General features: G+C 43.9%; 3 protein-coding genes across 6 annotated transcripts; 1 reads left to right on the forward strand and 2 right to left on the reverse strand.

The window, feature by feature from the left end:
• Positions 1-799: 799 nt before the first annotated feature.
• Positions 800-9,873, forward strand: exosc1 (exosome component 1). Its single transcript, XM_029689874.1, has 8 exons — positions 800-891; positions 3,003-3,118; positions 4,320-4,394; positions 4,628-4,716; positions 6,852-6,885; positions 7,810-7,860; positions 8,138-8,222; positions 8,609-9,873. Exons 1-8 carry the CDS (start codon positions 864-866, stop codon positions 8,713-8,715), a joined length of 585 nt encoding a protein of 194 aa, XP_029545734.1. The 5' UTR covers positions 800-863; the 3' UTR covers positions 8,716-9,873.
• A 1,588-nt stretch (positions 9,874-11,461) lies between these two features.
• Positions 11,462-19,281, reverse strand: knop1 (lysine-rich nucleolar protein 1). Of its 4 annotated transcripts, none has more exons than XM_029689877.1 (8): positions 19,175-19,281; positions 18,786-18,851; positions 18,456-18,524; positions 18,020-18,187; positions 16,742-17,935; positions 16,204-16,272; positions 11,940-12,017; positions 11,462-11,815 (listed from the first exon to the last, which is right to left on the reverse strand). In XM_029689877.1, the coding sequence occupies exons 4-8, from the start codon at positions 18,185-18,187 to the stop codon at positions 11,501-11,503; spliced, it is 1,824 nt and encodes a 607-aa protein (XP_029545737.1). In that variant the 5' UTR covers positions 18,456-18,524; positions 18,786-18,851; positions 19,175-19,281; the 3' UTR covers positions 11,462-11,500. The 4 variants fall into 4 exon arrangements, with proteins under 4 accessions (XP_029545737.1, XP_029545738.1, XP_029545735.1 ...); XM_029689878.1 differs by having other exon boundaries at positions 16,742-17,893; positions 18,771-18,851; XM_029689875.1 differs by having other exon boundaries at positions 18,771-18,851.
• Positions 19,282-21,483: 2,202 nt separating this feature from the next.
• Positions 21,484-25,995, reverse strand: gprc5bb (G protein-coupled receptor, class C, group 5, member Bb). Its single transcript, XM_029689879.1, has 4 exons — positions 25,956-25,995; positions 24,138-25,251; positions 23,782-23,894; positions 21,484-23,114 (listed from the first exon to the last, which is right to left on the reverse strand). Exons 2-4 carry the CDS (start codon positions 25,249-25,251, stop codon positions 23,070-23,072), a joined length of 1,272 nt encoding a protein of 423 aa, XP_029545739.1. The 5' UTR covers positions 25,956-25,995; the 3' UTR covers positions 21,484-23,069.

The raw sequence follows: 25,995 nt of genomic DNA on the forward strand, positions 1-25,995 counted from the left end.
CAATAAATAGGCCATGGTGGCAAAGTAATTACAATATAGCAATTAAACACTGGAATGGTAGGATGTGCAGAAGATGAATGTGCAAGTTGAGATACTGGGGTGCAAAGGAGCAAAATAAATAAATACAGTATGGGGATGAGGTAGATTGGATGGGCTGTTTACAGATGAGCTATGTACAGGTGCAGTGATCTGTGAGCTGCTCTGACAGCTGGTGCTTAAAGCTAGTGAGGGAGGTAAGAGTCTCCAGCTTCAGAGGTTTTTGCAGTTCGTTCCAGTCATTGGCAGCAGAGAACTGGAAGGAGAGGCGGCCAAAGAATTGGCTTTGGGGATGACCAGTGAGATATACCTGCTGGAGCGCATGCTACAGGTGGGTGCTGCTATGGTGACCAGTGAGCTGAGATAAGGCAGGGCTTTACCTAGCAGAGACTTTTGTGCTAATATTCTATAAGAGGTTCAGGAGCTCAGGCAGTAGGAAAATGTAGGTGCTGGTACTCAGCTCCTGCCCAAGTCAAGCTCTGGAGCAATTACAACAAATGTGAGCCCTGCAGCTGTTCTCTCTCCTCTTGCCTGTTAGTTTCTGTCTTACATGTCCAGCTGCACTATTTTCTAATTTGCTCTAAAACAAATACATTTCCATTGATGATACTGGATACATCTCTTGTTCTTTATTCCCCGTCTGCACTCATCTTCTAATGAGTGTGGGTGAAGGAACGGAGAGAAGGTCGCTTTAGACTTGATGCACTCAGAACCAGGACACGGATTTCATCCGGAAAGCCACAACAAAGATGGCGGACCAACCTTTCCGTCAAAGACTTGAGCTCAGGTCACATCCAATCGGCTTGCGTTCTTCTCTTCTTGAAAACATGTCGCCCATGAAGCTGTGTGTTCCAGGTGAGTCTGAGATTACAAACGTTTAAACTGAGTTGATAACGGCATTCTTTTCACATTTGAGACCATGAGACAAATACGTTAGGCAATATGTTTTTTGAAGGTTATATTGCTATTTATAGCATGGGAAATGTGTGCTGAACCACCACCATGCTCGTTTACGTTCTAGCCTAGCTAGGTAGCTAACTAGCTCACATAGTCTAATTCACTGTTTTCTAGCTAACTAACGTGACCTAATCTAGTATATTTATTCCACAGTATCTGAAATACAAACGCAATGCATAGTCACTTGGTACAACGCATGACATCGTTTGCTAAATTACGAGCTTATGAGGTCTAGCTAGCGATGTTGACTTTTAGGTACTTTTCAAGCCCATCACATTTTTTAAGTGCCCTGCCCACCGCCTCCGGGAGGAGCGAACGGGGAGCCCACTAATTCCAAGCGTTCCGTCTCTTGTTGTGATCGACTCTACGTGCAAATGTCAAATTAACCCCGAGGACTTGGACTAAATGTCAACGAAATGTAAACTATAAGGGCAGTGATTTTATTTTGATTGTCGTTTAATATACACATCTGTTTGACAGGAACTGGGACGAGACACTCTTGAGTGATTTAGCGATTCTGATTGTTTTTGCCAGACTGATTATATTCTACTATTGGAAATGTGACAGATCAGCTGGACTCTGTTTACACTAACCATGTCTCTCTCTACCTGTCTCTCTCTCTACCCATCTCTCTCTCCCTGTCTCAATTCAATTCGCTTTATTGGCATGACGTAACAATGTACATATTGCCAAAGCTTACTTTGGATATTTACAATATAAAAAATAAAAAATAAATGAGAATAAAAAATTGTCAACGGGACAACAGTAACAACAATAACCAACGGTCAATATAACCATACATTCAACAATAACAATAATCATACAGTTGAGGACATGTGCAGGTTTATTGGTCTGTCAGACACTGTCCCTCAACTTATGGCAGGCAGCAATGTAGTGCGCTGCCAACCCACAGCTCTCTGCGTCCTCCCCCAACAGGATGGGTAGCCTATCCTCATCAGAGAGGTCTTTGAAACCTTGAATAAGGCTTTCAAATTTGGGAAAATGACACTCTCTAATTGTTTTATATTTTTGACATTTTGTCAGGAAATGCAGCTCCGTCTCAGGTTCTGCTGTTGTGCAGTGGTTGCACAGCCTTTCCTCTACAGGGAGCCAGGTTTTCCTGTGTCTACCCTTCTCAATGGCAAGGCTGTGCTCACTGAGCCTGTACTTTGTCAAGGTTTTTCTAAGGTTTTGATCAGTAACCATGGTCAAATATTTAGCCATAGTGTACTGTCGATTTAGGGCCAGATAGCACTGCATTTTGCTTTGTGTTTGTGCTTGTGTTTCCCAATAAGCAATGTAGTTTTGTTTTGACTGTGTTGTAATTTGGTTTATTCTGATTGATTGGATGTTCTGGTCCTGAGGCTTCTCTCTCTCTCTCTGCGTGTCTCTCTCTCTCTCTCTCTCTCTGCGTGTGTGTCTCTCTCTCTCTCTGCGTGTGTGTCTCTCTCTCTCTCTCTGCGTGTGTGTCTCTCTCTCTCTCTGCGTGTGTGTCTCTCTCTCTCTCTGCGTGTGTGTCTCTCTCTCTCTCTCTGCGTGTGTGTCTCTCTCTCTCTCTCTGCGTGTGTGTCTCTCTCTCTCTCTCTGCGTGTGTGTCTCTCTCTCTCTCTCTGCGTGTGTGTGTGTCTCTCTCTCTCTCTGCGTGTGTGTGTCTCTCTCTCTCTCTGCGTGTGTGTGTCTCTCTCTCTCTCTCTCTGCGTGTGTGTGTCTCTCTCTCTCTCTCTCTGTGTGTGTGTGTCTCTCTCTCTCTATGCGTGTGTGTCTCTATGCGTCTCTCTCTCTCTCTGCGTGTGTGTCTCTATGTGTCTCTCTCTCTCTCTCTCTCTATGCGTGTGTCTTTCTCTCTCTATGCCTGTGTGTGTGTGTCAGTGTGTGTCAATCTCCCTGTGTGTGTTTACTTGTAATGACAGTGGTTGTCTTTCCTACCTTAGTTGAAAGCACCTACTGTAAGTCTCTCTGGATATCTGCAAAAAGTACAAATGTTTCACTCTCTGCATGTGTGTGTGCAGGTGATAGGCTATGCAGCACAGATGATTGTATGCCCGGTACTGGGGTGTACCTACGACACGGCTACATCTACTCCTCGCTAGCAGGCTACGTACTCAGGAAGAACGAAGGAGAGGAGGTGAGACGGGACGGGAGTACTAGGGTGTATTCATTAGTCGCAGAAACATCAACTTTAACCATTTGCAACAAAAACAAGTTTCTATTGGACAAATTCAGGTAGTTCAGTTCCGTTTGTTTCCTAGAGTAAACACTAAACAGCCAAACATTTTGCTACAGTTTGCCACTAATGAACACACCCCTGCTGCGCTGGTAATTTTAAGCACTAACATCCCTTGTCTTTTCTGACTAGCACGGATTATAGATACGGGGATTTTAGGGTTTTGAGGGTTTTACTTCCTGTGACTGTGATATGTGGCTGTCTTACATTTTTTCCATTTGTTTTTCCATTGTACTCATTTAGCAGACACTCTTATCCAGAGAGACTTACAGTAGTGAGTGCATACATTTTCATACTGGTCCCTCGTGGGGATCAAACCTACAACCCTGGTGTTGCAAGCACCATGCTCTACCACCTGAGCTGCACGGGAACACCTACCTTAGTTGAAGAAAAACAACTGGAAATTGCACTGGAGAAGAGTGTCTGCTTTGGAATGACCCAAATGACCTTTAAACAATGCCACTTTATATAATGTTTACATACCCTACATTACTCATCTCATATGTAGATACTGTACTCTATACCATCTACTGCATCTTGCCTATGCTGTTCTATACCATCACTCATTTATATACTTATATGTACATATTGTTATTCATTCCTTTACACTTGTGTGTACAAGGTAGTTGTTGTGAAATTGTTAGGTTAGATTACTTGTTAGATATTACTGCACGGTCGGAACTAGAAGCACAAGCATTTCGCTACACTCGCATTAACATCTGCTAACCATGTGTATGTGACAAATAACATTTGATTTGATGTAAATGTGATTTATGAGGTGTGATCAGAAGTGTGACGGGGAGGGACGATGAGAGGAGGTGAAAGGAGGGGATAAGAGGGGAGTGGCTGGTTTATTGGCATGGGGGAAAGCAGTTGGGGCTGGGTTTGGGTGTGGGACTCATGTCAATGGTTATTTATTGTGTAACATTCCTGGAAGTAGAGAAACCACTCCAGGTTTGTTCACTTGGAACCCCTGAGGAATTATGCGGTGTTGTGGGAACGAAATGTAACATATTCACACCTTAGTCCTTCCTTGTCTTTACATTGACACTTCAGTTGTGTGTGTGTGTGTGTGTGTGTGTGTGTGTGTGTGTGTGTGCAGCTACCAGTCATCTCGGTGGTGAGAGAAACCGAGGCTCAGCTACTACCAGATGTAGGAGCCATAGTCACCTGTAAGGTGAGGTTTGGAGAGCTCTTGACGTGCGTGTCAACTTTTTCTACACCCTGGTAGTTATTGTAGACCTACATAGTGCTAAAAAGCTGTGCATATCACCTGGATTAAACCGGACAGAATAATTTTGAGGCTTGATAGATGAGGTGCTCTTGTCACTGATCCAAGCTCTCAACAATAGGTGTGTGTGTGTTTAACCTCACTGATAACAGCCCTGATCGGTCTCCCTTCCTGTCCAGGTGACCAGTATCAACCCCAGGTTTGCCAAGGTCCACATCCTCTACGTTGGTTCCACACCACTGAAGGACCGTTTTAGAGGAACCATCAGGTAACAGGGATTGTCTTATTACTGTTATTCTCATGGAGTGTCCCAAATGCCACACTAGTCCCGATTCAGTGCACTACTTTTGTCTGGGGTCCAAATGGCAACCTATGGGCTCTGGTCACAAGTAGTACACTACATAGGATACCATTTGGGACTATATAGGGAACAGGATGCCATTTGGGACTATATAGGGAACAGGATGCCATTTGGGACTATATAGGGAACAGGATAACGTTTGGGACTATATAGGGAACAGGATGCCGTTTGGGACTATATAGGGAACAGGATGCCGTTTGGGACTATATAGGGAACAGGATGCCGTTTGGGACTATATAGGGAACAGGATGCCGTTTGGGACTATATAGGGAACAGGATGCCGTTTGGGACTATATAGGGAACAGGATGCCGTTTGGGACTATATAGGGAACAGGATGCCGTTTGGGACTATATAGGGAACAGGATGCCGTTTGGGACTATATAGGGAACAGGATGCCGTTTGGGACTATATAGGGAACAGAATGCCGTTTGGGACTATATAGGGAACAGGATGCCGTTTGGGACTATATAGGGAACAGGATGCCGTTTGGGACTATATAGGGAACAGGATGCCGTTTGGGACTATATAGGGAACAGGATGCCGTTTGGGACTATATAGGGAACAGGATGCCGTTTGGGACTATATAGGGAACAGGATGCCGTTTGGGACTATATAGGGAACAGGATGCCGTTTGGGACTATATAGGGAACAGGATGCCGTTTGGGACTATATAGGGAACAGGATGCCGTTTGGGACTATATAGGGAACAGGATGCCGTTTGGGACTATATAGGGAACAGGATGCCATTTGGGACTATATAGGGAACAGGATGCCGTTTGGGACTATATAGGGAACAGGATGCCGTTTGGGACTATATAGGGAACAGGATGCCGTTTGGGACTATATAGGGAACAGGATGCCGTTTGGGACTATATAGGGAACAGGATGCCGTTTGGGACTATATAGGGAACAGGATGCCGTTTGGGACTATATAGGGAACAGAATGACGTTTGGGACTATATAGGGAACAGGATGCCGTTTGGGACTATATAGGGAACAGGATGCCATTTGGGACTATATAGGGAACAGGATGCCATTTGGAACTATATAGGGAACAGGATGCCATTTGGGACTATATAGGGAACAGGATGCCATTTGGGACTATATAGGGAACAGGATGCCGTTTGGGACTATATAGGGAACAGGATGCCGTTTGGGACTATATAGGGAACAGGATAACGTTTGGGACTATATAGGGAACAGGATGCCATTGGGACTATATAGGGAACAGGATGCCATTTGGACTATATAGGGAACAGGATGCCGTTTGGGACTATATAGGGAACAGGATGCCGTTTGGGACTATATAGGGAACAGGATGATGTTTGGGACTATATAGGGAACAGGATGATGTTTGGGACTATATAGGGAACAGGATGCCATTGGGACTATATAGGGAACAGGATGCCATTTGGACTATATAGGGAACAGGATGACGTTTGGGACTATATAGGGAACAGGATGCCGTTTGGGACTATATAGGGAACAGGATGATGTTTGGGACTATATAGGGAACAGGATGCCGTTTGGGACTATATAGGGAACAGGATGCCGTTTGGGACTATACAGGGAACAGGATGCCATTTGGGACTATATAGGGAACAGGATGCGTTTGGGACTATATAGGGAACAGGATAACGTTTGGGACTATATAGGGAACAGGATGCCATTGGGACTATATAGGGAACAGGATGCCATTTGGACTATATAGGGAACAGGATGACGTTTGGGACTATATAGGGAACAGGATGCCGTTTGGGACTATATAGGGAACAGGATGCCATTTGGGACTATATAGGGAACAGGATGGCATTTGGGACTATATAGGGAACAGGATACCATTTGGGACTATATAGGGAACAGGATGCCATTTGGGACTATATAGGGAACAGGATGCCGTTTGGGACTATATAGGGAACAGGATTCCGTTTGGGACTATATAGGGAACAGGATATTGTTTGGGACTATATAGGGAATAGGGTGCAATAACCGTCAAGACTGTTCAAAACTAATCTACTGCTTACTTCACTAATATACACAGGAAAGAAGATGTACGAGCAACAGAAAAAGACAGGGTATGTTTTTGAATCAATCTATTGTGAAAATATCATGTTTGGTATCATATAGACCCATCTGTTGCTGTTTGTCATGAAATATCATACCGTCTGTTGCTGTTTATCATGAAATATCATACCGTCTGTTGCTGTTTATCATGAAATATCATACCGTCTGTTGCTGTTTGTCATGAAATATCATACCGTCTGTTGCTGTTTATCATGAAATATCATACCGTCTGTTGCTGTTTATCATGAAATATCATACCGTCTGTTGCTGTTTATCATGAAATATCATACCGTCTGTTGCTGTTTATCATGAAATATCATACCGTCTGTTGCTGTTTATCATGAAATATCATACCGTCTGTTGCTGTTTATCATGAAATATCATACCGTCTGTTGCTGTTTATCATGAAATATCATACCGTCTGTTGCTGTTTCATGAAATATCATACCGTCTGTTGCTGTTTGATGAAATATCATACCGTCTGTTGCTGTTTGATGAAATATCATACCGTCTGTTGCTGTTTGATGAAATATCATACCGTCTGTTGCTGTTTGTCATGAAATATCATACCGTCTGTTGCTGTTTGTCATGAAATATCATACCGTCTGTTGCTGTTTGTCATGAAATATCATACCGTCTGTTGCTGTTTGTCATGAAATATCATACCGTCTGTTGCTGTTTATCATGAAATATCATACCGTCTGCTGTTTATCATGAAATATCATACCGTCTGTTGCTGTTTATCATGAAATATCATACCGTCTGTTGCTGTTTATCATGAAATATCATACCGTCTGTTGCTGTTTATCATGAAATATCATACCGTCTGTTGCTGTTTGTCATGAAATATCATACCGTCTGTTGCTGTTTGTCATGGCGTCATACCGTCTTAGCTTATTCTTGAATTTTTTAATAACCTTTGACCTCTGTTGCAGGTGGAGACGTATAAAAGCTTCCGTCCTGGAGACATCGTCCTGGCTAAAGTCGTATCCTTCCATTTGACAGTCTTCCCGGTTCATTAACTAGGTAGTAACACAGGGACAGTCAACCAGTGACTGATATTGGGCTGGTTCTGTTCCCTTAGTGTAGCTTTCACCATATTCACAATTTGACATTTAAGCAATGTTAGAGATCAGCCCAACAGAACGCACAAAACCACTGATCTACGAATCACCTTGCATCCCAAATAACTACTCATTATGTGATCGAGATGACTGATTCTGTGCCTTTCCAAGTGTTGTTCTTTAACCTCCTGACCCCCAGATCTCCCTGGGAGACGTCCAGTCCAACTACCTGTTGACCACAGCAGAGAACGAGCTGGGGGTGGTGGTAGCCCACAGTGAAGCAGGTGAGACTGGTCACATGACAACAACACTGCTGTTCTTAGCCCAGGACTGTCCTTAACCCTAGGTTACCCTCCTTAACACAACCCTTGGTTAACTGAAACCAACGGACACTTTTGTCAAGTAGTATATTTCTGTTTCTCCTCTCAGGAGCCCAGGTGGTGTCTGTCAGTAGAATATTTCTGTTTCTCCTCTCAGGAGCCCAGGTGGTGTCTGTCAGTAGAATATTTCTGTTTTTTCCTCTCAGGAGCCCAGGTGGTGTCTGTCAGTAGAATATTTCTGTTTCTCCTCTCAGGAGCCCAGGTGGTGTCTGTCAGTAGAATATTTCTGTTTCTCCTCTCAGGAGCCCAGGTGGTGTCTGTCAGTAGAATATTTCTGTTTCTCCTCTCAGGAGCCCAGATGGTACCTATCAGCTGGTGTGAGATGCAGTGCCCGCGGACGCACGCCAAAGAGTTCCGTAAGGTGGCCAGGGTGCAACCTGAGTACCTGCAGGCCTGAGCAGGGACCAGCGGGCGGCGTGCACCCCTCACCTCTCCAGCCCCCCCGGCAGGGACCCCTTTCCCTTCCTCAAGGAACACACAGCTTCCCTATCTCTGAGAGAGACAAACACAATCACTCACACTTGGATTGTAAACAATGCATTGTGAGTACAAAGGACCAAAATATTGTATATATTGAGGTCATGTACAGATGCTTGGACATGAGTCCATGGGTCATTGATTTGACACACACACACACACACACACACACACACACACAGAGCCTTATGTTCAGGTATCATGTTCAGGGGGGATACCTCAACAGTAGATTCCTCCCTCTTCAACCTACAGCAAGGCAGCATTTTTTCCCTCCTGGTTCTACAAGGCTTCAGTAGAGGTGCAGGATTTTGTTCCAACCCAGCACTATGACACCTGAATCAACTGATCACTGGGGCCTTGATTGGCTGAATCAGTCTCGTTAGTGATTGGCTGGAACAAAAGCCTGCACCCCATGTAGCCCTTTAGAAGCAGGAATAAATAGCACTGGTCCGGGGTAACCTTCTGGTCCGGGGTAACCTTCTGATCCGGGGTAACCTTCTGGTCCGGGGTAACCTTCTGGTCCGGGGTAACCTTCTGGTCCGGGGTAACCTTCTGGTCCGGGGTAACCTTCTGGTCCGGGGTAACCTTCTGGTCCGGGGTAACCTTCTGGTCTGGGGTAACCTTCTCCCTGAAGTGTGCTCTCATGTATTCCCCCATGGATTTACTAGCATATGTCTTCCACCAGTCCTTTCCTTTTAAATCCATGAGGGGTAGTGAATGAGTGCACACACCTGGGGTGACAGGCACAATTCCAAATCGACCCTTAAACCCTACACGCTAGTGACTAGGGCTTGATTTGGGATTGGGCCTTAGACGGCTAACACTTGGGATGTTGAAGTAAAGTAAAGCGCTGGAATTGAAACTGTCATTTTGCGGTGGCACCGTTTAAGACTCATACGACCACGTGGTCCTTTCTGCACCAAGTCAGAGAAATGGAGATGTCTTGCTGGTTTCTCTAAGAGTTTTCTTCTGTCGTTTCAAAACAATACTTCTTATTTCTTCCTGTACTTGTCAGCAGAGGCACATGTGTTTTTAAGAGTCAAATAAAGTGAATACCAAAGTGCATCATGTATGAACTTCTCAACCTGTTCCAATGTTAGTTACCAGGTTCATTTTAAAGATTTTTGAATGAAATCCTTTATATAATAGAGCCCCAACTGACTATCATTCATAGATGTCCATTTGTTGACTGTGTGTAAACAATTCTATGCTGTTTTAAATGTGTCTAATTGACAGCTCATCAACTGCCAGTTTTTATCATGTCATGTTCAGTTAAGGCATTAGTTGACCGTAATAGACTATTACCTATATAGTGCACTACAGGGCCCATACGCTGCTGGTCAAAAGTAGTGCACTATGTAGGGTGCCATTCAGGATGCCAACAACCTCATATCATACAGCCAGGAAGCATCACATCATACTGGACCAGTCAGAAGGCAGAAACACACACAGCTCTGCTCTCATTGATACCACAGGTGGATAGGTGCAGCCTTATGTCACACAGTACTCACATACACTGAACAAAAATATAAAAGTGTTGGTCCCATGTTTCATGAGCTGAAATAAAAGATCCTAGAAATGTTCCATACACACACAGTTATTTTTCTCATTGTTTACATCCCTGTTAGTGAGCATTTCTCCTTTTCCTAGATGTCATATCAAGAAGCAGATTAAACCGCATGATCATTACACAGGTGCACCTTGTGCTGGGGACAAAAAGCCACTCAAATGTGCAGTTTTGTCACAATGCCACAAGTTTTGAGGGCGTGTGCAATTGGCATGCTGATTACAAGAATGTCCACCAGAGCTGTTGCCAAAGATTTGAATGTTAATTTTTTACCATAAGCTGCCTCCAATGTCATTTTTGAGAATTTGGCAGTACATCCAACCAACCTCACAACCACAGACCTCGTGTAACCAAGCCAGCCCAGGACCTCGAAGTTCAGTCTTCTTCACCTGCAGGATTGTCTGAGACCCTCCACCCAGACAGCAGATAAAACTGAGTATTTCTGTCTGTAATAAAGCCTTTTTGTGGGGAAATGCCCTTTCTGATTGGCTGGACCTGGCTCCCAGTGGGTAGGCCCATCCATGGCTGCACCCCTGCCCAGTCATGTGAGATCTATAGATTAGGGCTTAATGAATTTATTTCTGATTTCTTTAAAACTGTAACTCATTAAAATCATTGAAATTATTGCATTTATATTTTTGTTACCAGTCAAAAGTTGACACTCCTCATTTCAGGATTTTTCTTTAGCTTTTTCTACATTGTAGAATAATAGTGAAGACATCAAAACGATAAAATAACACATGGAATAATGTAGTAACCAAAAAAAAAGTGTTCAACAAATCAAAATATATTTGCCAAGAGTGTGCAAAGCTGTCATCAAGGCAAAGGGTGGCTACTTTGAAGAATCTCAAATATAAAATATATTTTGATTTGTTTAACACTTTTTTGGTTACTACCTGATTCCATGTGTTATTTGATGACTTCACTATTATTCTACAATGTAGAAAATAGTAAAAAATAAAGAAAAACCCTGTAATGAGTAGGTGTGTCCAAACTTTTGACTGGTACCGTATATACATTCATACACACCACATTCACAGACAGACAGACAATCCCAAGACCCTGCAAGAGAAAAGGTACACACACTCATCCAAATCTGTTTTGGATGCTAGACACACACTCAAGGGTCCGTCCCGACTCAGTCATCGAAGCGCACAGATCGGGTTGTGTTGATGTCAATCGAGAACTTCTTATTGGACGGCGCTGAGAACCCAAGTCCCGCCCCCTTTCCCGTGAAGTCCATGCGGCGCGACTGAGCGCGCTCAAACTCCCCCAGTAGGCCTTGCTGCAAGCTCTGCTGTCCGTCTTTAGTCAGCGCCATGTTGGCCCGCCTTCCCGTCGCACCGCTCGCTGCCATTGGCTGCCCGCCCTTCTTGAAGCCGCCCATCAACCGCAGGAACTTATTGTGTTGGTCGGAACTGTCAAACTGGGCAGTGCCCCACTGGCCCAAACCCTGGAAGGGAAGAACAACAATGTCATATTTATATTCCACATAATGATTTATAACAGAGAAGAGTTGGTATGTGACCCCAAATTTGGGATACACCTTGGTGTCCTGACATCATAAGAGTACTGACCGATGGTACCGGTGCTGCTTTGAGTAGGACTGGATTGGACTTCTGGTCGATCTCATTCTGCAGGGCCAGGCGTCTCCCCTATGGAATATAATAGGACCATCGTTTTATATGAAGGCCATGTTATATAGTACACAGCATATACTCTATAGTCCATGTTCTAAAGTACACAACATATACTCTATAGGCCATGTTATATAGTACACAACATATACTCTATAGGCCATGTTATATAGTACACAACATATACTCTATAGGCCATGTTATAAAGTACACAACATATACTCTGTTATATAGTACACAACATATACTCTACAGTCCATGTTATAAAGTACACAACATATGCTCTGTTATATAGTACACAACATATACTCTATAGGCCATGTTATATAGTACACAACATATACTCTATAGTCCATGTTATAGTCTATAACATGTGGTTGGTGATTCTATTTACTGTACTCCTAGTCTAAAAAATAAAAATACTCAAATCCACGTGTACTTCAATGGCTGCCCATTTGATTTTTTGAACAGTTATTGGCAAAAGATCTGATTATTGGCAAAACAGCAGAATCACTTTGCAGGCTTTGCAATCACTTGGGTATTACTTAATCAGTATAGAGCATTTATATTGGTTGGTGTGTGTCCAACATGTTTGACTGCAGCATTCACTAATAAGCATTTGTATAATATAATGCCTTCATAAATAGTTACAAAAAACTCACTGCCACAGTCATACTCTGGACCTAGTTTTGTCCCGTGGAATAAATGTTGTGGATCTTAATGTTTTTCCTCATAATCCTGGACTATCGGACCACCATTTTATTACGTTTGCAATCGCAACAAATAATCTGCTCAGACCCCAACCAAGGAGCATCAAAAGTCGTGCTATAAATTCTTAGTCAACCCAAAGATTCCTTGATGCCCTTCCAGACTCCCTCTGCCTACCCAAGGACGTCAGAGGACAAAAATCAGTTAACCACCTAACTGAGGAACCCAATTTAACCTTGCGCAATACCCTAGATGCAGTTGCACCCCTAAAAACATTTGTCATAAGAAACTAGCTCCCTGGTATACAGAAAATACACAAGCTCTGAAGCAAGCTTACAGAAAATTGGAACGGAAATGGCACCACACCAAACTGGAAGTCTTCCGACTAGCTTGGAAAGACAGTACCGTGCAGTATCGAAGAGCCCTCACTGCTGCTCGATCATCCTATTTTTCCAACTTAATTGAGGAAAATAAGAACAATCCGAATTTATTTTTGATACTGTCGCAAAGCTAACTAAAATGCAGCATTCCCCAAGAGAGGATGGCTTTCACTTCAGCAGTAATAAATTCATGAACTTTGAGGAAAAGATCATGATCATTAGAAATCTGTGTATTCCTCCAAAGCTCCGTTGTCCTGAGTCTGCACAACTCTGCCAGGACCTAGGATCAAGGGAGACACTAAAGTGTTTTAGTACTATATCTCTTGACACAATGATGAAAATAATCATGGCCTCTAAACCTTCAAGCTGCATACTGGACTCTATTCCAACTAAACTACTGAAAGAGCTGCTTCCTGTGCTTGGCCCTCCTATGTTGAACATAATAAACGGCTCTCTATCCACCGGATGTGTACCAAACTCACTAAAAGTGGCAGTAATAAAGCCTCTATAAAAAAAATATCGGCCTATATCGAATCTTCCATTCCTCTCAAACTTTTTTGAAAAAGCTGTTGAGCAGCAACTCACTGCCTTCCTAAAGACAAACAATGTATACGAAACGCTTCAGTCTGGTTTTAGACCCCATCATAGCACTGAGACTGCACTTGTGAAGGTGGTAAATTACCTTTTAATGGCATCAGACCGAGGCTCTGCATCTGTCCTGGTGCTCCTAGATCTTAGTGCTGCTTTTGATACCATCGATCACCATATTCTTTTGGAGAGATTGGAAACCCAAATTGGTCTACACGGACAAGTTCTGGCCTGGTTTAGATCTTATCTGTCGGAAAGATATCAGTTTGTCTCTGAATGGTTTGTCCTCTGACAAATCAACTGTAAATTTCGGTGTGCCTCAAGGTTCCGTTTTAGGACCACTATTGTTTTCACTATATATTTTACCTCTTGGGGATGTCATTCGAAAACATAATGTTACATTTCACTGCTATGGTGATGACACACAGCTGTACATTTCAATGAAACATGGTGAAGCCCCAAAATTGCCCTCGCTAGAAGCCTGTGTTTCAGACATAAGGAAGTGGATGGCTGCAAACTTTCTACTTTTAAACTCGGACAAAACAGAGCTTGTTCTAGGTCCCAAGAAACAAAGAGATCTTCTGTTAAATCTGACAATTAATCTTGATGGTTGTACAGTCGTCTCAAATAAAACTGTGAAGGACCTCGGTGTTACTCTGGACCCTGATCTCTCTTTTGAAGAACATATCAAGACTGTTTCAAGGGCAGCTTTTTTCCATCTACGTAACATTGCAAAAATCAGAAACTTTCTGTCCAAAAATGATGCAGAAAAATGTATCCATGCTTTTTTTACTTCTAGGTTGGACTACTGCAATGCTCTACTTTCCGGCTACCCGGATAAAGCACTAAATAAACTTCAGTTAGTGCTAAATACGGCTGCTAGAATCCTGACTAGAACCAAAAAATGTGATCATATTACTCCAGTGCTAGCCTCCCTACACTGGCATCCTGTTAATAAGGCAAGGACTGATTTCAAGGTTTTACTGCTAACCTACAAAGCATTACATGGGCTTGCGCCTACCTATCTTTCCGATTTGGTCCTGCCGTACATACCTACACGTACGCTACGGTCACAAGACGCAGGCCTCCTTATTGTCCCTAGAATTTCTAAGCAAACAGCTGGAAGCAGGGCTTTCTCCTATAGAGCTCCATTTTTATGGAATGGTCTGCCTACCCATGTGAGAGACGCAGACTCCGTCTCAACCTTTGAGTCTTTACTGAAGACTCATCTCTTCAGTGGGTCCTATGATTGAGTGTAGTCTGGCCCAGGAGTGTGAAGGTGAACGGAAAGGCTCTGGAGCAACGAACCGCCCTTGCTGTCTCTGCCTGGCCGGTTCCCCTCTCTCCACTGGGATTCTCTGCCTCTAACCCTATTACAGGGACTGAGTCACTGGCTCCCTAGGAGGGGTGCGTCACTTGAATGGGTTGAGTCACTGACGTGGTCTTCCTGTCTGGGTTGGCGCCCCCTCTTGGGTTGTGCCGTGGCGGAGATCTTTGTGGGCTATACTCGGCCTTGTCTTAGGATGGTAAGTTGGTGTTTGAAGATATCCCTCTAGTGGTGTGGGGGCTGTGCTTTGGCAAAGTGGATGGGGTTATATCCTGCCTGTTTGGCCCTGTCCGGGGGTTTCATCGGATGGGGCCACAGTGTCTCCTGACACCTCCTGTCTCAGCCTCCAGTATTTATGCTGCAGTAGTTTATGTGTCGGGGGGCTAGGGTCAGTCTGTTATATCTGGAGTATTTCCCCTGTCTTATCCGGTGTCCTGTGTGAATTTAAGTATGCTCTCTCTAATTCTCTCGTTCTCTCTCTCGGAGGACCTGAGCCCTAGGACCATGCCTCAGGACTACCTAGCATGATGACTCCTTGCTGTCCCCAGTCCACCTGGCCGTGCTGCTGCTCCAGTTTCAACTGTTCTTCCTGCGGCTATGGAACCCTGACCTGTTCACCGGACGTGCTACCTGTCCCAGACCTGCTGTTTTCAACTCTCTAGAGACAGCAGGAGCGGTAGAGATACTCTCAATGATCGGCTATGAAAAGTCAACTGACATTTACTCTTGAGGTGCTGACTTGTTGCACCCTCGACAACTACTGTGATTATTATTATTTGACCATGCTGGTCATTTATGAACATTTGAACATCTTGGCCATGTTCTGTTATAATCTCCACCCGGCACAGCCAGAAGAGGACTGGCCACCCCTCATAGCCTGGTTCCTCTCTAGGTTTCTTCCTAGGTTTTGGTCTTTCTAGGGAGTTTTTCCTAGCCACCGTGCTTCTACACCTGCATTACTTGCTGTATGGGGTTTTAGGCTGGGTTTCTGTACAGCACTTTGAGATATCAGCTGATGTAAGAAGGGCTATATAAATACATTTGATTTGAAAATCAATATACAATGTTTAATTCAGACCAGGAAGAAATTATATTTCCCTTTCTCACAGTGACAGAGGGATGAAATGGAGACTTGGATTGGTGGACTGGCAAGTGGGATTCACAGGATCCAAATAGATCTAATTGGTCGTTAGCGATCTACCTGATCAATATTGATCTCGAAGGCGTTTCCCCTGGTCTCTGACAGGAAAACCACGTCCGTCTGGTCCCTCTGGGGGTTGGAGCAAAACAACATATCAGACAACTACAGACCTTCATACTGATACTGTCAGCATTTTAATACCTTTAAGTAGAAACAATTAAGTAAGAAAGTCAACACTGTTTTACCCATTCAATTGTTGGGAGCATATATTAATTTAACAGTTAACTATTCTGTTAGTCGGCACCTCCAGCATTTTGGGTGTGTGTCAGCGCATGCTTTTTACAATACTTTCAACAAGGACCCCACTTTCAAATGGCTCTAGAATCAGGGCCACCTTCCATAGGCAAACATTGTGGACCGTTTCAGACAGAAATGTCAGGAATAGAGCCGACATGATTCCTCATTCTACATGTCAGAGAGACATGTTTGTTCTACATCATATATGTCTATCTGAACGTTCCACAATGTTGTACCCTGCTGAAGGAGACCCATGATTTGATAACCTCTTCACCTCTGACCCTTAACCCCTTTAACTCACCTCCTGGTCTTCAGGGGTGCAGCTCTCCACCTTTATCTTCTTTTTCCCCTTTGTCATAATCTTCTTCCCTTTCTTGTGAGGGGTGCTGTCCTCCATTTCTGTCTCTACCTCAGAGGAGCTCTTCTTCACCTTCTTCTTCCTTCCCTCGCTCTCTCCGTCCTCCGCCTGTTCCACTACTCCTTTCGTATCCACCCTTTTCATATGTTTGTGCTTCCGCTTGTCCACCACCATCACATCCTCCTCCTCTGTTAGTGCAGAGGCCTTTCTCTTCTCCTTCTTCATCTTGCCCTCCTTTCCTTCCGTCTGCATGGTGGTGTCTGCAGCGCTGCTGGAGAACTTGGGTTTCTTCTTTTTGGTTTTATTCTGTTCCTCCTCCTGTACTGCTACTGTGGCCTCAGCTCCTTTCTTCTTCTTTACTACCATTTCTTTCTCTGCCTCTCTGCTCTCTCTCTCTTTCGTCTCTCCTTTCTTCTTCTTTACTACCATTTCTTTCTCTGCCTCTCTGCTCTCTCTCTCTTTCGTCTCTCCTTTCTTCTTCTTTACTACCATTTCTTTCTCTGCCTCTCTGCTCTCTCTCTCTTTCGTCTCTCCTTTCTTCTTCTTTACTACCATTTCTTTCTCTGCCTCTCTGCTCTCTCTCTCTTTCGTCTCTCCTTTCTTCTTCTTTACTACCATTTCTTCCTCTGCCTCTCCTTTCTCAGCGACTGCTCTCTTCTTCCCCTCTTCCTCCTGATTCTCCTCTTCCTCCTGATTCTCCCCAGTTGGTTCAGCAGCTTTAGGGATCTTTTTCACTTTCTTTTCTTCCTCTGTTTTTCCCTTCTTTTTCTTGCCTTTCTTTATTTCTATCACCTCTCCTTCCTCTACCTTGACAACGCTGATCTCTGTCTCTTCTGCCTGAGAGAGCTTCTTTTTTTTCTGCTTCGGCCCATTTCCCACTACTCCTTTCTCGTTGTTTAGTTCACTCTGTTCTGTCTCTACCTCCGTGTTGACGGTGTTAACACCTTTCTGCTTTTTCTTCTTCTGGCCGCAGCCTCCGTCATTTCCATTAGTCATGGCTTCCTCAGCGTTGGTCCCAGACGACAACTTCCTCTTCTTCCCTTTCTGTTTCTCCTGCTCTCCTTCCGTATTCCCCCCTTCCCCATTGGATGACACCTGCTCTCCTTCCGTATTCCCCCCTTCCCCATTGGATGACACCTGCTCTCCTTCCGTATTCCCCCCTTCCCCATTGGATGACACCTGCTCTCCTTCCGTATTCCCCCCTTCCCCATTGGATGACACCTGCTCTTCTTCTACCAGAGTCTCTACTTTCGTCTTCTTTTTCTTCTTCACTCCTTCGTTATTCCCCTGGTTTATGGAAGTGTTTTCTGAGATCTCTTCCTCAGCGCGGGCACTCTTGTTCGTCTTCTTCATGGTAACCATCCTGTTGCCTGTGTCGGCTTGGACCATCTGAGAAAAATAAACATCCCACAATATGTATCTGTTTGAAAGAAGCAGACACTTCAAAGGACATAGTAGAGAATGATTTTAGGTTTAAAATGGACACAATATTGATTTTGACAGTGTGTGTCCTAAATGGAACCCTATTTTCTATATAGTGCACTTCTTCTGACCCAATGTGTCCTGGTTCAAAGGTGGTGCACTAAATAGGGGATATGGTGGCATTTGGGATGCAATCAGTGTCATTTTGGAGAGCAACACAGAACCAGATACAAACCAGCGATCTGACCGAAACCGTGGACTGGGACTCCTTGTCTATCTCCCTCTGTAGGGCCAGACGTTGAGCCTACAGGGGATAAAGCCTGGATTAAAAACTAACTGTACACTTTTACAGTAGATGTTGGCTAAAGTACTATGTTTCATAGGTTGTCTATCCAAATTGGCAGCCAATCCCAGCACATGTGGAGGAAGGTGTTTTATAATCAGTGATTCACATACACTGACTGGTGATCAATTGATGATTGTTGTTGATGTGATTTGATCAATTGATAATGTGATTTATTTTATGGTGATCTCATCTAACGTTAGCTACCTGATCAATAAAGACCTTTGCCACGGTGTTGCATCTTCCTGTCTTCTCGGACACGAAAACCACTTCGTCATGAAAAGCCGTCTGCAGAATCAAACACAGCCAGTTCAGTTAACGCAGGTAAGTTATACAAAACAAGAACATTTACCAGTCTATTTGCCTAGGTTATAATGTACTTTACAAAACAGCTTGATCAGTGTAAATCAAGTTATGCTAGCAAGCAGCATCGCTTGAATGTGTGCATGGGGTGTTAGGGTTAGCTAGCTTGCCATGTTAGCTGGCCAAATAACCCGTCACCGGTGATAAAACACGTTGTAACGGGTGAACACAGCAATTCGCTACTTGGAAGACTACTTGAACGTTTCATCATTCAATATTTAGAAATAACGGCATTAAAGTTGACTTACTTTGAAGACTCACGTAGAAACGTGTGCACACCAGTGCTGTACTGCTCCTTGACCCGGAAATACTGTCAGATTCTCTTCTAGTAATCGTCCTCGTGTGTCTATAGCAACAAAGCTCAACGGCACGCTCCTTCTATCTCCTGATTCTCTCCCTTCTTTACACCTCGTATTTTTATTTATCGTTCTCTCTTTCATATGCTGTGTGTGTGTGTGGTTCTCTCTCTCAAAAACGTGCAGAATAACAAAACATCTCCAATCAAGTTGCAGAGCTCTGGAAAGCCCATGTGCTTATTGCTCCACTACTTTTGACCCATTTGGGATGCAACCATGCAGTGTGGGCAAACACTCACTCCATAATTTGCTCACACACACATACATGTATACTGACTATACACACTGCTGCTGTTCTGCTGTTCTGTTTATCATATATCCTGATGCCTAGTCACATTACCCCTATACATATCTACCTCTATAGATCCAGTATCCCTGTACATTATAATATGGTACTGACCCTGTATATAGTATGTTTACCCCTATACATATCTAACTCTATAGATCCAGTATCCCTGTACATTATAATATGGTACTGGAACTGACCCTGTATATAGTATGTTTACCCCTATACATATCTACCTCTATAGATCCAGTATCCCTGTACATTATAATATGGTACTGGAACTGACCCTGTATATAGTTTGTTTACCCCTATACATATCTACCTCTATAGATCCAGTATCCCTGTACATTATAATATGGTACTGGAACTGACCCTGTATATAGTATGTTTACCCCTATACATATCTACCTCTATAGATCCAGTATCCCTGTACATTATAACATGGTACTGACCCTGTATATAGTATGTTTACCCCTATACATATCTACCTCTATAGATCCAGTATCCCTGTACATTATAATATGGTACTGACCCTGTATATAGTATGTTTACCCCTATACATATCTACCTCTATAGATCCAGTATCCCTGTACATTATAATATGGTACTGACCCTGTATATAGTATGTTTACCCCTATACATATCTACCTCTATAGATCCAGTATCCCTGTACATTATTATATGGTACTGACCCTGTATATAGTATGTTTACCCCTATACATATCTACCTCTATAGATCCAGTATCCCTGTACATTATAATATGGTACTGACCCTGTATATAGTATGTTTACCCCTATACATATCTACCTCTATAGATCCAGTATCCCTGTACATTATAATATGGTACTGACCCTGTATATAGTATGTTTACCCCTATACATATCTACCTCTATAGATCCAGTATCCCTGTACATTATAATATGGTAATGACCCTGTATATAGTATGTTTACCCCTATACATATCTACCTCTATAGATCCAGTATCCCTGTACATTATAATATGGTACTGGAACTGACCCTGTATATAGTATGTTTACCCCTATACATATCTACCTCTATAGATCCAGTATCCCTGTACATTATAATATGGTACTGACCCTGTATATAGTATGTTTACCCCTATACATATCTACCTCTATAGATCCAGTATCCCTGTACATTATAATATGGTACTGACCCTGTATATAGTATGTTTACCCCTATACATATCTACCTCTATAGATCCAGTATCCCTGTACATTATAATATGGTAATGACCCTGTATATAGTATGTTTACTTACTTTATCATGTTCTTTTTATTTCTTATTTTTTATTTACTGTGTGTTTTTCTTCTACCTTGTATTTCTCAGTATTACATTGTTATTGATTACTGCATAGTTGGGCTATGAGCTGGGCAATAAATGTATTTTACTGTCCTTGTGCATGTGACATTAAAAACCTCTAGCTTTATGGAACCCAAATAGACTCTGTTACCAACAGCAGAGGGCGTTAGGCTGCTGTAGCCTAGCTGTTACATGTGTCCAGTATGGCATCCTATTCCCTATATAGTGGACTACGTTTGACCAGGATGCCATTCAGGATGCTCACTAGCAAAGCCTGTAGCTTATTAGAACGGTCAGCTCATGACAGTCACTTACCATGCCAGTGGCTTTTACCAGAGATAGATACAAGCCCTAAGCCTACAAGATTTGGAACCTTTTCTGTTTTAAGCTTTCCATGCTACATACTATTATTACCAAGACAGCACGGCTGCTGCAAGGTATATCATGTTAAAACGCAAACAATCTGTCATTTTAGATAGAAGCAAAATAAACCTTCCAAACAGTTTAATATAGAAATGTTTCTGCCTTCAAATTTGCATGCTACAAAGCCTTCTACAGACACCTCAATAATGTGTCGATCCAAACAGTTTCATCTATAATCTATATTTTATTTAATTGAGTTTGTGTGAGAATTGTGTTTAAGAGACATGCAACCAAGCCCTCCTCTGTATCAGGACATAGGATGATAATATAATAGCCTTATACAGGAGTACACGACTGGTCAGAGTAAAGCCACTAATACCAATCCCCCCTAACAGTTTCCCTAAATGGGTTATTCCAAGGTTAGAGCACCATAGGGATTAAGAGGCAGCAGATTAGTCCAATCAAGGACAAGGGGGTGCCTCACTGTGCAGGTGATGGGCGATAAAACAAGCAAAGAGCAAAGAAGAAGTCTCTGAAATATATAACCTTAGTATGAGGTGCAGATCCTACCATTAATTCATATACTGTATATTCTGCCATATAATCATACTGATATTGCACTCCCTGTTAAAAACTCTCAAAATGTGTTACAACAACCCCATAACAAAACTACTGATTACATAGAACCACACCAAAAAAATACAGTACTCGTTTGTGACACCAATAATAAATTCAATTTCACCATCATAACATTCACCATAGAAATATGCCACACGAACGTTATATCCCAAATAGTGACAGCAGAGATTAACTTAATAAAGTGCTTGATCACAACAACTCCGGTGGACCAAACACAAAGCCGAGAGTCTTAGAAAAAAACACTTGTTTACGTGTCCCAACACATCTAATAGAGTCATAATCATCATCGATAGGAGCAACTCTCGTGTTCCGCATCCCAAATGGCACCCCATTCTCTACATAGTGCACTACTTTAGAACCCTTTGGATCCTGGTCAAGGAAATAGAATGCCATTTGAGACGCGTCGCACAGAGTCTGTAGAGAACATGAGTGGGCAGGCGAGGTTAGTGAGCACGGTGGATGGATGGAATTGACATAAATACTGAATGCCTCCAGAATGGAACCCTATTCCTTATAATGCAGTGCTTCAACCAGAACCAGAACCATACGGCTCTGGCCAACAGTAGTGCACTTTATAGGCAATAGAGTTCTATTTGGGACTGACCGCTGTTCTGCTGTACCTGGTGTGTCATAGGCTTTTTTCCCCCTTTTTAAAACAACAAAACAGAAAAGCTAAAAATATATATATTTTTAAAACAGAAGTCTGTATCATTGTATCCCAAATGGAACTCTATTCCTATGTAGTGCACTACTTTTGACCCGAGCCGGTGCCATTTGGGACGCAGCCGATAACTGTTCACTGAGCGAGCTTGACGTTCATCATCATCATTGGGGATATATTCCAGTCTGCATGGGTTAAGAAGGGGCAGGCAATGTCTTTGTTACCCATCTCTGAATCTCGTGCAGTCAATCCTGGAATGACATTTCTTGTGAGCACTGATCTCAAATCAGTTTTTCCCTTTTCCTCTCAATGACCAAAGTGTATAAAAAGTTAGTGTGAGCTGATGCTAGATCTGTGGCTAGGGGTAAATTCCTTGTTGCAGTGCTTTGTACAGTCAGTGGTGAGGTGAGGTAGAGGCATTGATGGGGTTATGAATGACATTGGAAACATTCCGGAGCATTCCGGCACCATAATATGCCGTGTTGCCATGGAGACCGGTTTCAAGGTTCCCCTCTCACCACAGCTGTCTCCCTGTGTAGTTCACCGGAGCGGTAGGCATCTGTTACAGACAGACAAGTGGTTAGGGTGTGTGTGTGTGTGTGTGTGTGTGTGTGTGCATATGTGTGTATGTGTTAAATCAAATCAAATGTTATTTGTCACATGCGCCAAATACAACAAGTGTAGACTTTACCATGAAATGTTTACTTATGAACCCTTTCCCAACAATGCAGTTAAAAAGTAAGAACATTTGCAAATGGATAAAAATAAACTATTAACACAATAAAATAACAGTAACGATGTTATATACAGACTATATAGAATGAGTACCGGTACCGAGTCAGTGTACTGGGGTAAGAGGTAGTTGAGTTAATATGTAATAATATTATATTATAAACTGGGTGGTTTGAGCCCTGAATGCTGATTGGCTGACAGCCAGGGTATATTAGACCGTATACCACGGGTATGACAAAACATGTATTTTCACTGATCTAATTACGTTGGTAACCAGTTTATAATAGCAATAAGGCACCTTGGGGGTTTGTGGTATATGGCCTATGTACCACGGCTAAGGTCTGTATCCAGGCACTCCGCATTGCGCCGTTCATAAGAACAGCCCTTAGCCGTGGTATATTGGCCATATACCACACCCCCTCGGGTCTTATTGCTTAAATATAATATGAACATGGGTGTTGTGCGTTTGTGTGTGTGAGATAAGACACACTAACCGTTCCTCCGTTCATCACCAGGGCCATCTCAGTGGGCTGGTACATATGGCCTCTGAATGGGATCCCAGGACGCATCCCCCCATGTCCGTTATGGTACGACCCACCTCTCAGTGCTGAGACTCGACCCAGGGAGAGAGCAAACACAAATCAAGTGGATGCTACTAATTAATCTTTAGTTCGTTTTTTTCTGTAGACAATTCTTCTATTTAGACTTAAATCTTTTGCATATTCACAAACATTTGCATAAACCCACACATAGCCTTACACACACACACACACACACACACACACACACACACACACACACACACACACACACACACACACACACACACACACACACACACACAGTGTACCTGCGCTGTGTTCCTCGATAGAGTAGGTCTGGTTGTCTGCATAGGGCCTGTGTGTGAGGGTGTGTGTAGGTAATGGCACCTCCTGTTGGAAGCAGGGCTGCAGGGGCTGGCTGGTGTCAAAGTAGTCCTGCTGGCTGGGGATCGGCGGGTCCCTCAGACACAGGTGGGCTTCTGGGATAGCGTGAAATAACAGGAGGATCCAACCTTGCGCCACCAAGGCAACTGCCAACGCCGGCTCATCCCAGTCCGGTCGCCGCCCTTCTCCACCACCCGACCACGCCCCCCTCAACGCCGCGTCGCCATAGAGATAGAGCACAAGCCAGGAGACCCATAGCAACAGGGACGCCAGGCAGGACAGGAAGAGCCATACGGCGTTGCACTTCCAACGCCGCTCGCACCCTCCGTCACTCCCCTCCTCTGCCTCGTCCTCTCCCCCTTCCCCTACACACAGCACCACAGCCAGGGAGAGGCCAAGCGCCGTCAGGAGCAGCCCCAGGGCGTAGCTGCAAACCAGGGCAAAGTCTAACGGTGGGTAGTCGCAGGCCCCATGACCCTCCCTCACCACTGTCAGCAGCAACCACTCTCCAGAGATAATCCCCTGGACCAGGGCCAGGGCCATGCCAAGCCCAGCCAGGGAGCTCCCTTTGGGGCTAGACTTTCCAGACACCAGCCTCTTCAACCGCACCGCCTGGGCCAGGAGGCAGGAGAAGCACAGGGCGAACAGGGGGCCCCAGAGGACCCGGCGGACCACACACAGGGCCTCGTTACGCCCCACCAGGAAGACCAGGGACAGGGAGAAGAGAACCAAGAGGGAGGCCAGCAGGAGGAGAAGAGGACCCAGGCCGGAGCGCCGATCTGGGTCAAGGATGGAGTGGCGCTTGGCTAGGAGAACCACGGAGAGAACCAGGGAGGTGATGGCTCCACCACAGGCCACGGCCTCCAACACCACCCCCCACACAGACTCCAGGTCACACAACGTCCGGTAGAGGGGGTCCACATTTACACCGCAACCCAGAGGAGGGGGAGGGGCCCGGCCGGGGTCGATGATGTCATCCTGGGAGTGCCCGCAGCCAATCAGAGAGAGGAGAAAGAGAAGGACGGGACTGAGGGCCATCTGAGATAGAGAGAGAGAAATGAAGAAGAAGAAGAGGGAGGGAGAGAGAAGCAAAACGTTGTTACTGAATCATGTCAACAACACAGCACCAAAATGGCCTGTCTCTTGCTGTCACTTGTTTAGTCAGTGTATCATTCAGTGCTGGACCACAAGAGACTGTGGAATGAGTTTCTGCTAGAGGGAACTAACTGTTCCTGCTACATCTTTCATTTCACAAATATATCATTATTATGTAATGTCCTTTCTCTATCTCTAACTGCTTGGAAGCTCTCACATACACACACACACACACACACACACACACACACACACACACACACATACAAACACTGACATGCACACACACACACAGCATGGCCCTCAGCAGCCCACTCAGCCTGTGCCAGCCAGGGCCACGGTTCCCATAGTAACGAGCAGCCAAGTGGGTTGGCCTACATAGCGCTGGGTTTTCACAACACAGGCTGAGTGACAAGTACACGCACACACACAAACACACAGACACACACAGTTCAACATTGTAAGAAAACACTTTTTTTTTTAAAGTGTCATGGCCCGGGGCGTGGCTACAATAGGGGCCATCAAAAAGTTGTAATTAAGCAATCAGTCTTTACATCTGACACCAAAAACAACAATAATCCATAAACTTATTCTGCATAGTAATCCTTGAAATATAAATTTGTTCAATTATTGTGAACTGAACTCACCTTGAGAGATTAGTTGAATGTTCCGTTAGGTTACTTAATA

Source organism: Salmo trutta, chromosome 14 (genome assembly GCF_901001165.1).
Source record: "Salmo trutta chromosome 14, fSalTru1.1, whole genome shotgun sequence".
Taxonomy (NCBI): Eukaryota; Metazoa; Chordata; class Actinopteri; order Salmoniformes; family Salmonidae; genus Salmo; species Salmo trutta.

What these genes read in the sequence shown, in the direction of transcription:
- exosc1 (XM_029689874.1), top strand. Translation starts at nt 864, where the DNA reads ATGTCGCCCATGAAGCTGTGTGTTCCAG. An exon ending in CATGAAGCTGTGTGTTCCAG is followed by an intron (nt 892 to 3,002) that starts GTGAGTCTGAGA and finishes GTGTGTGTGCAG; the next exon opens with GTGATAGGCTATGCAGCACA. An exon ending in GGAAGAACGAAGGAGAGGAG is followed by an intron (nt 3,119 to 4,319) that starts GTGAGACGGGAC and finishes GTGTGTGTGCAG; the next exon opens with CTACCAGTCATCTCGGTGGT.
- knop1 (XM_029689877.1), bottom strand. Translation starts at nt 18,187, where the DNA reads ATGGTCCAAGCCGACACAGGCAACAGGATGGTTACCATGAAGAAGACG. An exon ending in TCGAGATCAATATTGATCAG is followed by an intron (nt 12,018 to 16,203) that starts GTAGATCGCTAA and finishes TATATTCCATAG; the next exon opens with GGGAGACGCCTGGCCCTGCA. An exon ending in AAGCAGCACCGGTACCATCG is followed by an intron (nt 11,816 to 11,939) that starts GTCAGTACTCTT and finishes CTTCCCTTCCAG; the next exon opens with GGTTTGGGCCAGTGGGGCAC.
- gprc5bb (XM_029689879.1), bottom strand. Translation starts at nt 25,251, where the DNA reads ATGGCCCTCAGTCCCGTCCTTCTCTTTCTCCTCTCTCTGATTGGCTGC. An exon ending in TATCGAGGAACACAGCGCAG is followed by an intron (nt 23,895 to 24,137) that starts GTACACTGTGTG and finishes GTCGAGTCTCAG; the next exon opens with CACTGAGAGGTGGGTCGTAC. An exon ending in TGGTGATGAACGGAGGAACG is followed by an intron (nt 23,115 to 23,781) that starts GTTAGTGTGTCT and finishes TGTCTGTAACAG; the next exon opens with ATGCCTACCGCTCCGGTGAA.